At 39.6% G+C, this 13165-nt stretch overlaps 3 protein-coding genes across 4 annotated transcripts in view; 2 read left to right on the top strand and 1 right to left on the bottom strand.

Annotated features, from left to right (window-relative positions):
- The window catches only part of LOC111320730 (integral membrane protein GPR180), an 11911-nt gene extending 8717 nt beyond the window's left edge, over window positions 1-3194 (top strand). For both annotated transcript variants that reach the window (XM_088729144.1, XM_088729146.1), the window contains 3 exons: window positions 284-427; window positions 526-603; window positions 1596-3194. In XM_088729144.1, coding sequence (XP_088585270.1) covers window positions 284-427; window positions 526-603; window positions 1596-1799 — 426 coding nt within the window. In that variant the 3' untranslated portion in view covers window positions 1800-3194. The remainder of the gene's footprint in view (window positions 1-283; window positions 428-525; window positions 604-1595) is intronic.
- LOC111320729 (uncharacterized) lies at window positions 3123-9133 on the bottom strand. Its single transcript, XM_088729147.1, has 5 exons — window positions 8989-9133; window positions 8448-8554; window positions 7399-7450; window positions 4820-4949; window positions 3123-4020 (listed from the first exon to the last, which is right to left on the bottom strand). The coding sequence occupies exons 1-5, from the start codon at window positions 9000-9002 to the stop codon at window positions 3238-3240; spliced, it is 1086 nt and encodes a 361-aa protein (XP_088585273.1). The 5' UTR covers window positions 9003-9133; the 3' UTR covers window positions 3123-3237.
- Window positions 9134-9170: 37 nt separating this feature from the next.
- On the top strand, window positions 9171-12754 carry LOC111320731 (WD repeat-containing protein 53). The gene is made up of 2 exons (XM_022923414.2): window positions 9171-9965; window positions 10489-12754. The coding sequence occupies exons 1-2, from the start codon at window positions 9302-9304 to the stop codon at window positions 10842-10844; spliced, it is 1020 nt and encodes a 339-aa protein (XP_022779149.2). The 5' UTR covers window positions 9171-9301; the 3' UTR covers window positions 10845-12754.
- The last annotated feature ends 411 nt before the right edge of the window (window positions 12755-13165 follow it).

Raw genomic sequence — 13165 nt, 5'->3', positions numbered from 1 at the left:
CACTTTTGCCTTATTTGGGAAGCAAGATGTCAATCACATGTAATGGAAAACATTATAATTAGTGAGGTTGCAGAACAAGTTGTGGAAATTCTTAAAATTTTATGATTTTGAAAAAAAAATAACCATGGGTAAACTCAGCTTACAACGGCTTCTGTTGCACCACCTTATCTCTGATTTCTCTTCACTTGTGCATTGGAAAAAACACCCACAAAAGAGGGACTCCTACCATTAGAGTTTTAATTCTGACAACCTTCCAAAATTTTCCATTTGCTTTTATTTGCAGGTTATCTTGTCATTCTGGGATACAACTCTTCTTTTAGTTCTTATAAAAATTATTATAGCTGGTGGCTTTGGTGCCAACATTAGTAAGAAAATCACGGAAGAACGAAGTACACTCCGTAAGGAATTTTATAATAAGTTTGCAAAGGTGGGTATTGTGTTTTAATGATACGTACACATGTAATCCATTTTTCATGTTGCACATGTGGTTCATAAAAACTAAGGTAACTGCAATTTTGTTTTCAGTGTTGTTTGACATGGCTCTTAGCATACCCAGCTTTAGCAATTTTGTCACTGGTATTACCTGTTCACTCAAGATTTAAGGTAACAGTGATTATATGCAGATCAAGATATCACAAATAAGTTTGGTTAGAACCGCCTCCCGGTTAGCTCACTTGGTTAGAGCGCCGGATTGTGTTGTGCGGGAGGTCGAGGGTTCGAGCCCCGGCCGGACCAATACTCATGGTCTTAAAATAACTGAGGAGAATTTGCTACCTTTGTATAATATCAAGAAATGGATAGATATTCTAGTATTCTCGGCTAAGGACGAATAAACCGTAGGCCCCGTCTTCTGCAGGGTTAGGGGTAGGAGACGTTGATTTTCCACGTACGAGATTACTGTGTGGTGGATGTCTTCCCCTGGGGTGGGATGGGTGGGTTTCACAGGGCCCTATTTAAACCAGCCATTCGTTGAATTGGGCTACCCTGTATAAATATTCGTAAATACAATACAATACAACGTACTTTTGACTAGTACAGGATAAGGGGTGGTTTGATTCTCAAAGGTTAAATGTGATATCTGCCATTTGAAATAGAGCATGAATACAGAGGTTGAAGAGTCAAACTTACAATTCCATTTATGGCTGCCACCAAGTTCAGAACAGGCACTTAGATACGGATCAAAATGATGCAATCACAACTCAAGAACATGATTTTTTGATACAGATTGACTAACAGCGGTGCAAAACACATTTCCTATGGTACATCTACAACTTCCTTTTACTTTTTACCAACAGTACAAATTTTCTGGTACATTTGCTAACCTTCTCAACTTACGAGAATTTTCTTTCCTCCAAAATCACGAAAATGTGCGACACTATTCTAGTATAGTAACTCTTTTAAATATGCAACCCCTTGTAGTCAATCCAGTCATGGAAAATGCGACCGCAACTAGCGGCACATCTTCATTAGCATATTACTAGGAAGTACCCTTCCCCCCCCCCCCCCCAGCTTGTGCTATTTTTATACTATCATAAGTGGACTAACTAGGAACTAATCTGAACATTGGTGAATATTTTTATATCTGTTGATTTCAGGTCATCACATGGGGTTTGTTGACTGCTCAGTCCATATCAATCCTGTTGTTGTACAGACTCTTCTTATCACGGAGTTTATATTGGGAGGTGTCTTCTCTTGCCACCAGTACACTTCCTCTTCGCGTGGACAGAAGCGAAGGCAGCAAGACGTACAACTCCGAGACAAGGACTGTTAGAATCCACAAACACATTGCTGTTAATTAGATACAAACTTCTCTCTGCTATGAAGGATTAATGGGAACACAGTGTCTTTGTAATTAGACACAAGAGCTCTTGACTTGTAGTGTCCGCAAGTCTTTGTGATAAGATGAATTTATTTATCTCTGACTGAGCCCACGAGCAAGCTGTCATTATTAGCGTGCGGTACAAGCGTTTCTTTGCCTGTGAGAGTGTGAGGCCTTGTGCAAAGAGAGGAGGGAAGACGACCCTTTAGGGTTTAGGAGACACCTCACAACCCCCATGGTATTATAACTTTCTGGCAGGAGAAGAAATACTTGTTCTGTAGCGCTTATCATGAGGGCCTGCCCACAGGCTATGTGTGATTGGCTAGTGACAAACCCACTTTTCACCTTTTAACCCTAACCCACAACACTTGGTACATTTTCTTGTGACTACTCTCGCAAATTGATTTGCGTTTACTATTTTATGTTTCCATATCAATAATTGGACGTCTTATTTCAATTACTGCATTAAGTCGAATCAAGTTCGTCTTCTAAAGGTTGCAGTGATGTTCAAGTCGTGTTCTGTGTTCCTTGATAACATGTGGACTCTTAAGGTTTCGGATTCAAACTTGCTAGTTTGTGTTATTCGATCTGCCATGAGTCTTTATTTTTTTTTACAGACATCTAAATTCATAAGAAAACGAACTACACCGATATCCTCCCGTCACAACTCGGAAATATCACCTCTCAAACCTTCTGTAACATCGCATTTCTACTGGAAAGTTCGCATCATGATACAAAACAGGGTGAAATGGTATTTTATAAAGTAACTGATACGAGTGAAGGCTGATAGTTTCTAAAGAAACTGTTTGGCGCTGCGTCGGTGGGGGTAACGAAATAATTTGAATATATCAACAAAGTTGAAATGATAAATTGGCCACCGTTACGGTTATAACTGATACGATTGTCCTGATTGGTCAATAACCTATCGTTTACTGCAACGGTAAGCCTATAGAAAATTATAGTTTATTTCATGAAAGCAATAGTCCGCTTTTCGTGAATGTTTACCGGCCAACTAACCTACACGGGATGTTGGGAGAACAATCGAAAGGGTTGTATATCACACGCCTCCGGCTCGAGGTTTACAAAACTTTTCTCGCGTTCTCCCAACATTTCACCCGGGTTACTGAACGGAAAAGCGATCCATTGCATAGTGAAAACGCAAATACAACTCCATGGTACACATGTTATCAAAAAATGCAGTAATTTGAGTTTTCGAGTTTTCTACATGTGCAGGTCATGTAATTGGAAAATCTTTTAACAGTGTGAGGAAACTACAATCTTTATTGAGTTATGAATTACAAGATTTTCAGTCATCCAAAAAGTCCTTTATTAAATGCAAATTAATATTTTATTACAATAAAGTTTTGAAGCAACAGTTTGGTTTGGTATTGCCTTCAAACCTTCAATGAGTCATCGCGTCATCTTCTTTCCCGTCGATCACCGAAGTTACTTCTATCGCGTCTTTCAGGCTTCGTGCCTTCCTCTCGGTGGTCTCCTCTCCTGTCGAACCGGTCTCTTTTTCTTTCGTCTACCTCACGCATTCTATTATCACGCGATGAGTGATGATAGTCTTTGTCTCTTTGCTCCCTACGGTTGTTGGAGATGTGATTGTCACGGAATTCGTGTTTCTGTGCTTCACGGTGACGCTCACGAATATCACATTCACGTTTGCGTGTTTCGCGATCGCGTTCATTAAGTTCTCGCTCGTGCTTACGATCACTGCTGTGCACATCATGGTAGTTCTTATCCTTTGAATCTCTATCCTGTTTGTATACGTGATGGTCTCCAAAATCACGATCACGTCCACTGTCACGCATAACGCTCGCTTCCACATTCCGCAAATCACGGTCACGAAGCAAATCTTGGTCAAGCATATCCCTATTGTCATCTTCGGACCCACGCCTCTTTCTACTTTTAGGTCCTTTAAGATCCTCTTCCACTGAGCTGGACATCATTTTCTTTTTCTTTGGCCATTTCTCTTCTTTGTGTTTCTTTTCTTTCTTTGTTTTTTTCTCTTTCTTTCTTTTCTTTGGTAGTTCAAGGATGTCCTCATCTTCTGAGACTGGTGGTGATGGTGAAGGTGTTTTAGGGGCACAGCCTTCCTCAATGATCTCCTTTCTTTTTCCATGTTCATCCTTTTCATCACTCAATGGTCTTCGATAGTTTGAACAGTGATCCACTCTGATTATTCTGCCACCAAGCTTTAGAAATAACCCAAAGAATCCTACTGTTAGTTTTAAAACTGTACAGTGAAATACCAGAGTTAAAAATGAAAAAAGGGCATGCTCCAAATGTAATGTAATACAATCTAGAGAAGAGCATCTAATTCCCACACACAATATCACCCCCCAAATCACTCATTAAGGCCAAGAAAATAGAGAAATGGTCACCAACTAAAGAACTGTTGATTGTTGAACAAATTCTCCTTGTCAGCACCTTAGGAAATGTATAGAGAACAGTATGGAGAATATGCATACTAATGAGGGCTTAATTGATAGTCAGTTCATGGTACAATGAACAATCTTTATTGAATATACAAGTAAAAATACATACCTATATATTAACATGTTTAAATTATTAATGAAAAAGTTAAAAAGCGGAAGCATATTTAAAATACAGTCTATTAATATAACTAGCTTTAAAACATTCATTGTTGACACAAGGTAGTAGGCTTGTTTGAGTTCTCAAACGTTTGGAAGATTCTTCAACTTTGGGCAACAAATTGTACAGCAGATGAGTAGGCAGGCAACTAATCCTCTTTGAGATTGACCTATCTGTTTTCTCAAGCAAATCATATAGATCTATAGCATAGGATATAAAACTGCGTTTATGACATCTTCGAAAGGAACCGCTGCACAGTATTAAATTCAGGCACAGAGGCTGCATACACCGGTAAACCATATGAAATTTTAGGTAAAACTAAAGACTGAAACAGATGATCAATTTCCGCTTGGTTATATCCTTTCCTCTTTGAAAACATTAATACATGGAAATTCTTACCTTGATTCCATTGAAGTTGTCCACAGCCAATATTGTGCTTTGCTGGTCTTCATAACAAAGGAAACAATATCCTTTTGATTTTCCAGTTTTCTTGTCTCTCACCAGATTTATGTTTACAATTTCCCCATACCTATACAAAAATGCCAAGTCAATGTGAGAAACCAATAATCCAAATAGGAGCATTCTGTCAAAAAGGCTTGATTGGTTCCAAAAAATGGTTTGCTTTTGAAAGAGCAATGCTTAAAAAAAAATTAGATGAACCCCCACCATTACCACATACATACATGGTTTATTTGATAAAGCAGGTTACTAGGTAGGCAAGACTAAATTCCTGATGTGGACCTGCTAACTAATTTAAAACTTTACACTTCATTAAGAAATAGGAATATGTACATATATATAGAAGTTACTAGTATTACAATAATACTTCAAAAATATGTATAAATATCGTCCTTATTTGTAATTGATGAAGATTCCTTTGAATAAGATATACTGCTCAAGATCGGTTTGTTTTTCTTCAGTTTTTCTTGAAAGCTTCAAGGCTGGACGCCTCCTTTATGCTGTCTGGGAGGGTATTCCAAGCAATGGCAGCCCTATGTTTAAAGGTCAATCGTCCTGTTTCAGTTTTTGGTCTTGTTACATTTATGTTCAAGGATTTTCTAAGGCCATACACTTGTGCACTTTTTGTTACTAGTTTATTAAGTAGATCATTATTGAGCCCATGGAATGATTTGTAAGTTATTGATAGGATCCTTTTTGTGTAGAAGTGGGAAAGGGGAGACCAACCCTTTAAATTTCTCAAGTCATTTATGGTTGTTTCCCTCGGTAGATTATAGATTAGCCGCGCAGCTCGTGCGTGAATACGCTCAAGTTTCTCCAGTAAGACCGAAGAGCATGATCCCCAAACAGCAACACCATATAGGATGGATGGGATTATGGTCTTGAAATAGATAGTCCCCAAGGTGGACTTAGGTAAAAACTTAATTCTCTTCAAAACACCTAGTTTCTTGTTGAATGATTTACACACAATTTGAACATGATCATTCCAGGATAGTTGCCGGTCAATCGCTAGCCCAAGGCATTGTGCTGTGTCCGTAAATTTTAGGAAGTTTTGGCCACTCTTCAATTGTGGCAGTGGTCCAATGAAGGCACGCTTTGAGAGCAGTAATGCCTCGGATTTAATCTCATGAGTTGTCAGTCTGTTTGAGGTACACCACGAAAGGACTTGCTTCAGGATAGATTGTAAAGTTACTATTATACTGTCAACATCCTTGCCAATAGTAAAGATGGTGGTGTCATCTGCGAACATAAATAACTCACCATCGGAGATGGCATCAGTAAAGTCATTCACATGGACAGAAAAAAGCTTTGGACCTAAAATGGATCCTTGGGGAACTCCATACTTGATAAATCTGCGATTTGACTTGGTCCCAGATAGTTGTACAAATTGACGACGATTACTAAGGTAGCTGCAAAACCAGGACAGGAAGTTACCCGCAATACCCATTGCCTTTAGCTTTTCTTGGAGGATAGTGTGGTTAACCGGGTCAAACGCCTTGTGAAAATCAATGAATACGATGCCAACTCTGAGGCCATTATCCAGGGCTTCTTTCCATGTTTCGGTGAGATGGAGTAGCAGACCTTCTGTTGAATAGTTTTCATGAAAGCCCCACTGATTATCGCTTAACAGGCCGAGAGATTTGATGTGAAGGTCAAGAGAGGTACTAACTATATCTTCCAAAATCTTCCCTGGGATGTTCAGGAGTGAGATAGGTCTAAAATTGTTGACATCGGTTGATCTACCTTTTTTGAAGATTGGATTGACTCGAGATAACTTCCAGTCTGTTGGAAATGTGGCATCATCAAAGCTTTTCTTAAATAGAGGCAGCAGACTACGAACGACTGGGTCACCAAGCAACTTGAGGTCCTTGGCCAAAACAAGGTCAGGGCCTGATGCTTTCCGCGGGTTAGCAGCCTTGTTGACTTTACTCTTGACCTCATCCCAATTTAGGTCAATAGAGGATGTAGTAGGTGTAACACGGTAAATGAACTTCAGTAGCAGTGAGTAATCCAAAGGCTCCAGGTTATTAGTGAGATCTTCACAGATGTTAACAAAAAAGTCATTGATGTATTCGGCTTTTGAAAAGTTGTCTGTAATGATTACATCATTGTTTTCGTCTATAATTGGTCCAATCGGCTTGGCTTTATGTTTTCTAAGGACCTGATTAGTTAGTTTCCAAAAGTCTTTTGGGTTCTTTGACTCGTTGAACTTGCTATGCCAATAGCTGGACTCAGCATTCCTTAGAAGCTTCTTCACTTCATTTCTCTTACTTCTGTATTGTAACCACTTTACTTGATCTCCTCCTGATGCCTTGGCATTTTTCAATAATTTATATCTAAGGTTCATTTGCTTCCATTTTAGTTATTCAATACACAACTGTTGTCCATAGTGGTGAAGGAATTTTCTACTAGAGAAACATGAAGGAAGTTAAAAGCCTAACAACAGCAAAAGGTGGCCATAATAGTAACAAACAAAAATGAATGAAAAGAAATAACCTATCAGAGAGTTGAAAACTTACTGTGAAAACACACACAGGATATCACCCTCAGTTAGATCAAACGGAAGGCCACCTGCAAAGAGAGAGCTTACGGTAAATGTAAGGACATATACTTCCAAGAGGAGGCAGCGTGGCCGAGTGGTCAGCGTATCGGACTCGCAATCTGTCGCTCCCGGGTTCGAGTCCCGCCCTGACCACTACCTGAATTTGTTTCACGGTGGCTCCGAGTGCAAATCCTCGGCCATGCTTGTAAATAGCCAACTGGTTTGCCTCTGGCCAGTTGGGGTTCTTAACAATGTTATTTATGTTCAATTTGAATTATTTGTTTATAGCCCACAATGTAAACTACTGGGTTACCAGTAATTGTGTTAGCTATTAAAAAAAAAAAGTTAATTTTTTTTTAAAATCCTTATAAAGCTTGTAACTGTCAAACAATAGGCCATTTCTGAATTACCTCTGTGAATTAAAAATTAAGATCATATGAAGGGATGAGCACCAGGACTCGCCTTGAAAAAGAAGCTAAAGGTAATTCAGAAATGGGCTATTAGCCCCTGGTCATTGGGGGTTTTAATAAATTTTTTCATAAGCAGCTACCAATTGTGTAAGAAATAGATGTGCTTGGAAAGGGGCCATAAGGCAAAAACCAAACAAGAGCCTGCACATAGGCTACACAGACAGCCATAAGAAGTCTTGACCTATGGTAGCCTGATGGTAATAGGTTTTTAATGAAACCCCTAGGTCATATTGCATCCAGTGCATGAAGATTTAAGTGACAAAGCATGCACCCATTCCCATCATCTTGTACTATATATGCCGGCCCCTCAATTTTGTAGAGTCACATCTCCCCGAGTTTTTCCACAAATTCCTCTCATACTTGGCTACTTTATTGGAGGGTTTTCTTCTTTAAAGCAATGTTGATGAACTTTCTCTAACTGATGGGTCAAAATATGGAAATAATTGGAAAGGCTTTCTTGGAAAGCATTTTGCATACAGCAGGGACACTATGACATTAGTTATACATAGCAGGGTAGCTCATTTTTGTGGATATGAAAACTTTTAATCAAGGTTACCTATGAAGACATAAGCACTATCTTTGTACTGCTTGTGCCATGCTTGGCTATCCTCCACACCCATCTCCAACATCCTTTCATTCATTTTCTGAATGTTTTTTACGTTTCTGGGGAAAGTAATACACTGATCACAAGAAATTTCTTTCTAAATTGACATGTACTCTCGCTACAAGCGCGCAGTACAACATTAACCAAAGTGTACAGAAGTGTTCTAAACCCGTGAATAACAGTTGGTCGTGAAATTCAGTCGTCCTTGATCAAAGCTCATTCTACACCATTTACCAAGGTGACTCTTATGCTAAATGAAATTACGAAGCGGAGTAATCAGATCTCGAAGGAAGATTGGTAAACTCATGCAAAACGACGCGTATTTCAAACCCGGACGAGTGAAACATTTTGAAAAAATGATCTTCACAAAGCATAAGCCTAGCTTTTAGAAGGTTGGTTGCCTTATCTGCCATCTGCTTAAATAGTGCTCTTTACTGCGAGGATCGTGCACAAATACGTTTATAAATAGGACTGGTAGAGGATAATCACTCACGTTAAAGGATTCATGGTTGTCTTAAAGCTTCCGGATCCTTTAACTACGATGCAAAAAATAGCGTTAGGCCAAGCTTTTAGGCAATGTTTCTCCTGCTCTTCTACTCTTCTTGACAAAATGGCGCCGATTCCACCACTGACCAATGTTGCGCGGACTCGCTTTATCTAACTTTGGTAAAGATGGCCGAATATGGGGATAGGGATTTCTTTCGAAAGAGGATTGCGTGATGAACGTGGCGAGATGTCACGAAATATATAGCATAAGTAAGGCAGATTGAAAGCCAGAATATTTGTCCAAACATTCCAACAGAATAATGCAAAAAAGTACCTGGACTGGAGGGCATACATCAACTGTTATTTCTGTAGACGTGAACAAAGAAGGTGTTGTAGCTTCAGGTGGTGAGGGAGAACTTACAGTCTGGTCAAAAGATGGGTCATCTCATAACAAACTCCTCTGTCCTTTGCCATCACTGACCCAGCCGAATGATTCGAAAGACATCAACGGTATCTGCTTTTGCGTGAAAAATCCAGAACGTTTATATGCATCATGTGGGAACAAAGTGTTTGGTTATGATCTCAGAAACCCGTCATCAGCTGTTTGTGAATTTGAATTCAACCGGGATGAAATTAACCAGGTAGCTATTCACGACAAGGGAGGTTTTCTTGCCGCGTGCGATGACAGCGGTGATATCAAAGTGATTGACGTGCAAGCAGGAAGGTTGTTCAAGACACTGCATAGTAGAAATGATAGCATATGTTCAACAGTTCAGTTTAGGCCAAACAGACCGTGGGAAATAGCGTCTGGGACTATGGATTACAGAATTGTCAGTTGGGACTTCTCATCTGGGAGAGCACTTCAGGAACTTAATGTCCAAGAGCTAGATGAGGACAGTTATGAAGGAGCCTATTTTCTCAACCCACCTTTTGTTCACTCTATTCATATGGCAGGAGATGGTAGGATGTTTGCAGCTGGACTAGGTATTAAAAGATACGTATTGGTGCACAACAACTTTTAGTTGTTTATCACCATTAGAAATGTATGGAACATCCTCAGGGAGAGAGAGGTAGTTGTTAGTCTTTGCATGAAAGGGTTAAGGTTTCATCCCTTGCAGGATATTTCTTTTTTGAAGGAGGTGGGGTGGTAAAACACTTTCTCTTGCACTAACTCTTTCCACTAAGAAAACCAACATAATACCAAGGACAGCTTGCATTAGCACAACTTTACAAGCATTCCATCAAAAAGGCTGCAATCTGATTGGCTACACTGCATCAAAAAGGTTGCAATCTGATTGGCTACACTACTCATTATCTATTCCATTGTAGATGATGAGTTATGTAAGTTGTCTCACCATGCGCAGTTGTAAACCTATTCAATGAAAACATGAGCCCGTTTTCATGTTTAGGTTTGATTGCCAAGTATATTTATCCTTAGACAATCAGAATACACTTATCCTTTGCTGTAATGTTACAAACAACTTGAAAAATACAGTGTTCTTTGCAGGGAATGGCAACATCCAACTCTTCAGGTTTGAAGGCAAGAAAAAATTTGTTCTCAATGAGTGTCTAAAGAAGCATTCTTCCAGCATAACCCAGGTCCACTTTGCTAGATTTCGTCCAAACAACTTACTGGTATCAGGCGGAGATGACAGTAGGATTGTTGCTTGGAATTTATGCGGTAGTGCAGGCAGTGGTGCCTCAGGTCCAGAGCCCAATCTTGCAGCAAATGGGAGTGCTGTTAGCATTGCCCATGAAATCAACCATGGGTCCAAGATAAATTGGATAACATCTGGTTCACAGAGGGAAAGTATATTTGTGGCTGATCTAACATGTGACATCTCGCTGTACCATATATTATGACAGCTGTTGACATACATGTATTTGAGGTGGATGAGTGCCATGCTGGACCATAACAATTAAAAGAAACTATTTAATTAAAGGTGACACAATTACGGGTAAACAAGTAGTTTTCATCATGGCTCCTTCATTTAGGATGCTCAAATGGCAAGAAACAAACAATAAAATCAAACATGACATGATTTAAACCAAAGTGGCAGGAGGCAAACCAGTTGGCTGGTTACAAGCACAGAAGAGCAGTTGAACAAGGGACTACACAAAAACAAATTCATGGGGGGTGGACTGAGTGGGATGTGAACCCTGGACCTTATCTTGTACTCAGACCTTCTAAGGCCAAGCGGTGAGAACGTTTAACACCACAAGGAAAGCACAAAGCTGTCAGACAGCCACTACTCACCATTCTATTTGATAATACTCTCCCTCTTGTCTCCCAATTATTTATTCTCCCAACTGACTGTCATACATTTCTTTATAAATTAGTCAAGAGAATTCTATTGTTAATCAGGATAAAACCCTCAAGCTGACAAGCTTTTCTGTCCTCATAACCTGTTTGCAAGACAATATATCAGAAGAGTCCTTTTTACAGTTGTGGGCTTGATGACCAAGCCTTTGAACAAGAGTGAGGCTTGGGGTGACCTTGTTATGATAGAGATGTTGCTGCTTTTCAAATGCAAATTACTTTGTTATCATGCTAACTAGATACAGGTCTCTATCACAAAAGGGTCACCCCTTAGCCTCACTCCTGTTCAAAGGCTTGGCCACCAAGCCCACAACTGTAAAAGGGACCATTGCAATAAAGTAGCAAGTTAATCAGTTCTGGGAGTTATAAGGTTAAACCCTCAGTCTCTTTCACAAAAGGTACTTAAAAAAAAAAAAGTCTTTTTATAGGATTACACAATTACTGGTGAACCAGTAGTTTCCATTGTGGTCCTTACAAACAAATGAAACACATGGTCTAAATTGAACATAACATCATTAAGAACATCATTAAGAACCCCAACCAGCCAGAGGTAAACCAGTAGGCTATTTACAAGCGTGGCCAAGGATCTGAACTCAGGGCTACCGTGAATCAAATCCAGTGGTCAGGGTGGGACTTGAACCCGGGGAGCAGCGGATTACGAGTCCAACACTCTAACCACTCGGCCACACTGCCTCCTCCTTGGGCTCCTTTGGAGGAATTCGTGTCCTTGAATTTCCTCTGATAATCATGCTGATTTAAAAGAGGCGAAAAAAATAATTCAAACCGTATACTTTTATTTTTGTTCTGGGTCACGTGACATTGGGCGTGTCCCAATGACATCATCAACAGGCTTGCACTCACTTTACACAACAACTGTCCAAAGTTAGTCCAACAATAGCGACATATCGTCAAGTTACAGCCAGCTAAATTTACTGTATCGAAACAATCGTGAGTAAACTTCAGGAAACGCAGATAAACAGGTGAACTTCGCGTGCAGTCCTGTCGCTTGATTGTTTTTAGTTTGACCAATAAGAGCGCTTTCCGACTGAGTGTCGTAAAACCAAAACCAAAGTAATCATAAGGGCCAATCAGAAGAAAGGAAAATATCTTAAGAGTCAATGAGAACATTTAAAAAGTAAAACCGACCAGACTGCCAAAAGCGCGGGAAAACGCCAGCGAACAAGTCGTGAGTAGTTATGGTTTTGCATCTGATTGGTTAAGAGAGCTGTATGATTTTCTTCTGGACCATTCACAAATGGAAATAAATAAAAAAGAAAGCAATCCCAGATTACTTTCAACTCTCATTTGGAAATTGCTCTTAAATTAAGTTTACCAATCTCTAAAAATGGTAAATGGCTGATTTGTACTTTTGTTTAAAAATATATATCTTAAAATCATGTAGGTGCCTATATCTAGTCGGAAAGCGGCCGAGTAAATCAGCTTCTGTACCGTATTACGTCCACAGTGGGGGTGGTGCAGACTGAAAAACAATATCTTGTATACTCGACATGCTCGTGGAAAAGGAAACGGATCGATATTTTGGGGAGTTCTGGTTAACCGATGGTTAATGACCAGATGCGTACAGCCTTGTATGATTCTGTAATGACTGAAAATTGCTGTTCACGCAAAGTGTCGTAAGTTCAAGTTTATTTCAGTTCGACTTGATATTCCCAGAATTACAACACTATCTGAAGTACTCTATTGAACTTCTTAAAGCTGAAAATCTATATAAAGCGAGGTGTCCCACTTTCATATACAATTGAACGGATGAGATCGAAGAATTCGGTGTCGATTATTTTGGACCCGCCTTTCGTAGTCGGAAAACTCATTTGAATCACAAATAGTTTCTCAAATTAATATTCAT

Source organism: Stylophora pistillata, chromosome 7 (assembly GCF_964205215.1).
Source record: "Stylophora pistillata chromosome 7, jaStyPist1.2, whole genome shotgun sequence".
Lineage (NCBI taxonomy): Eukaryota > Metazoa > Cnidaria > Anthozoa > Scleractinia > Pocilloporidae > Stylophora > Stylophora pistillata.
Note: the sequence above shows the minus strand (reverse complement) of the source record. Positions and strands in the feature narration are given on the sequence as shown.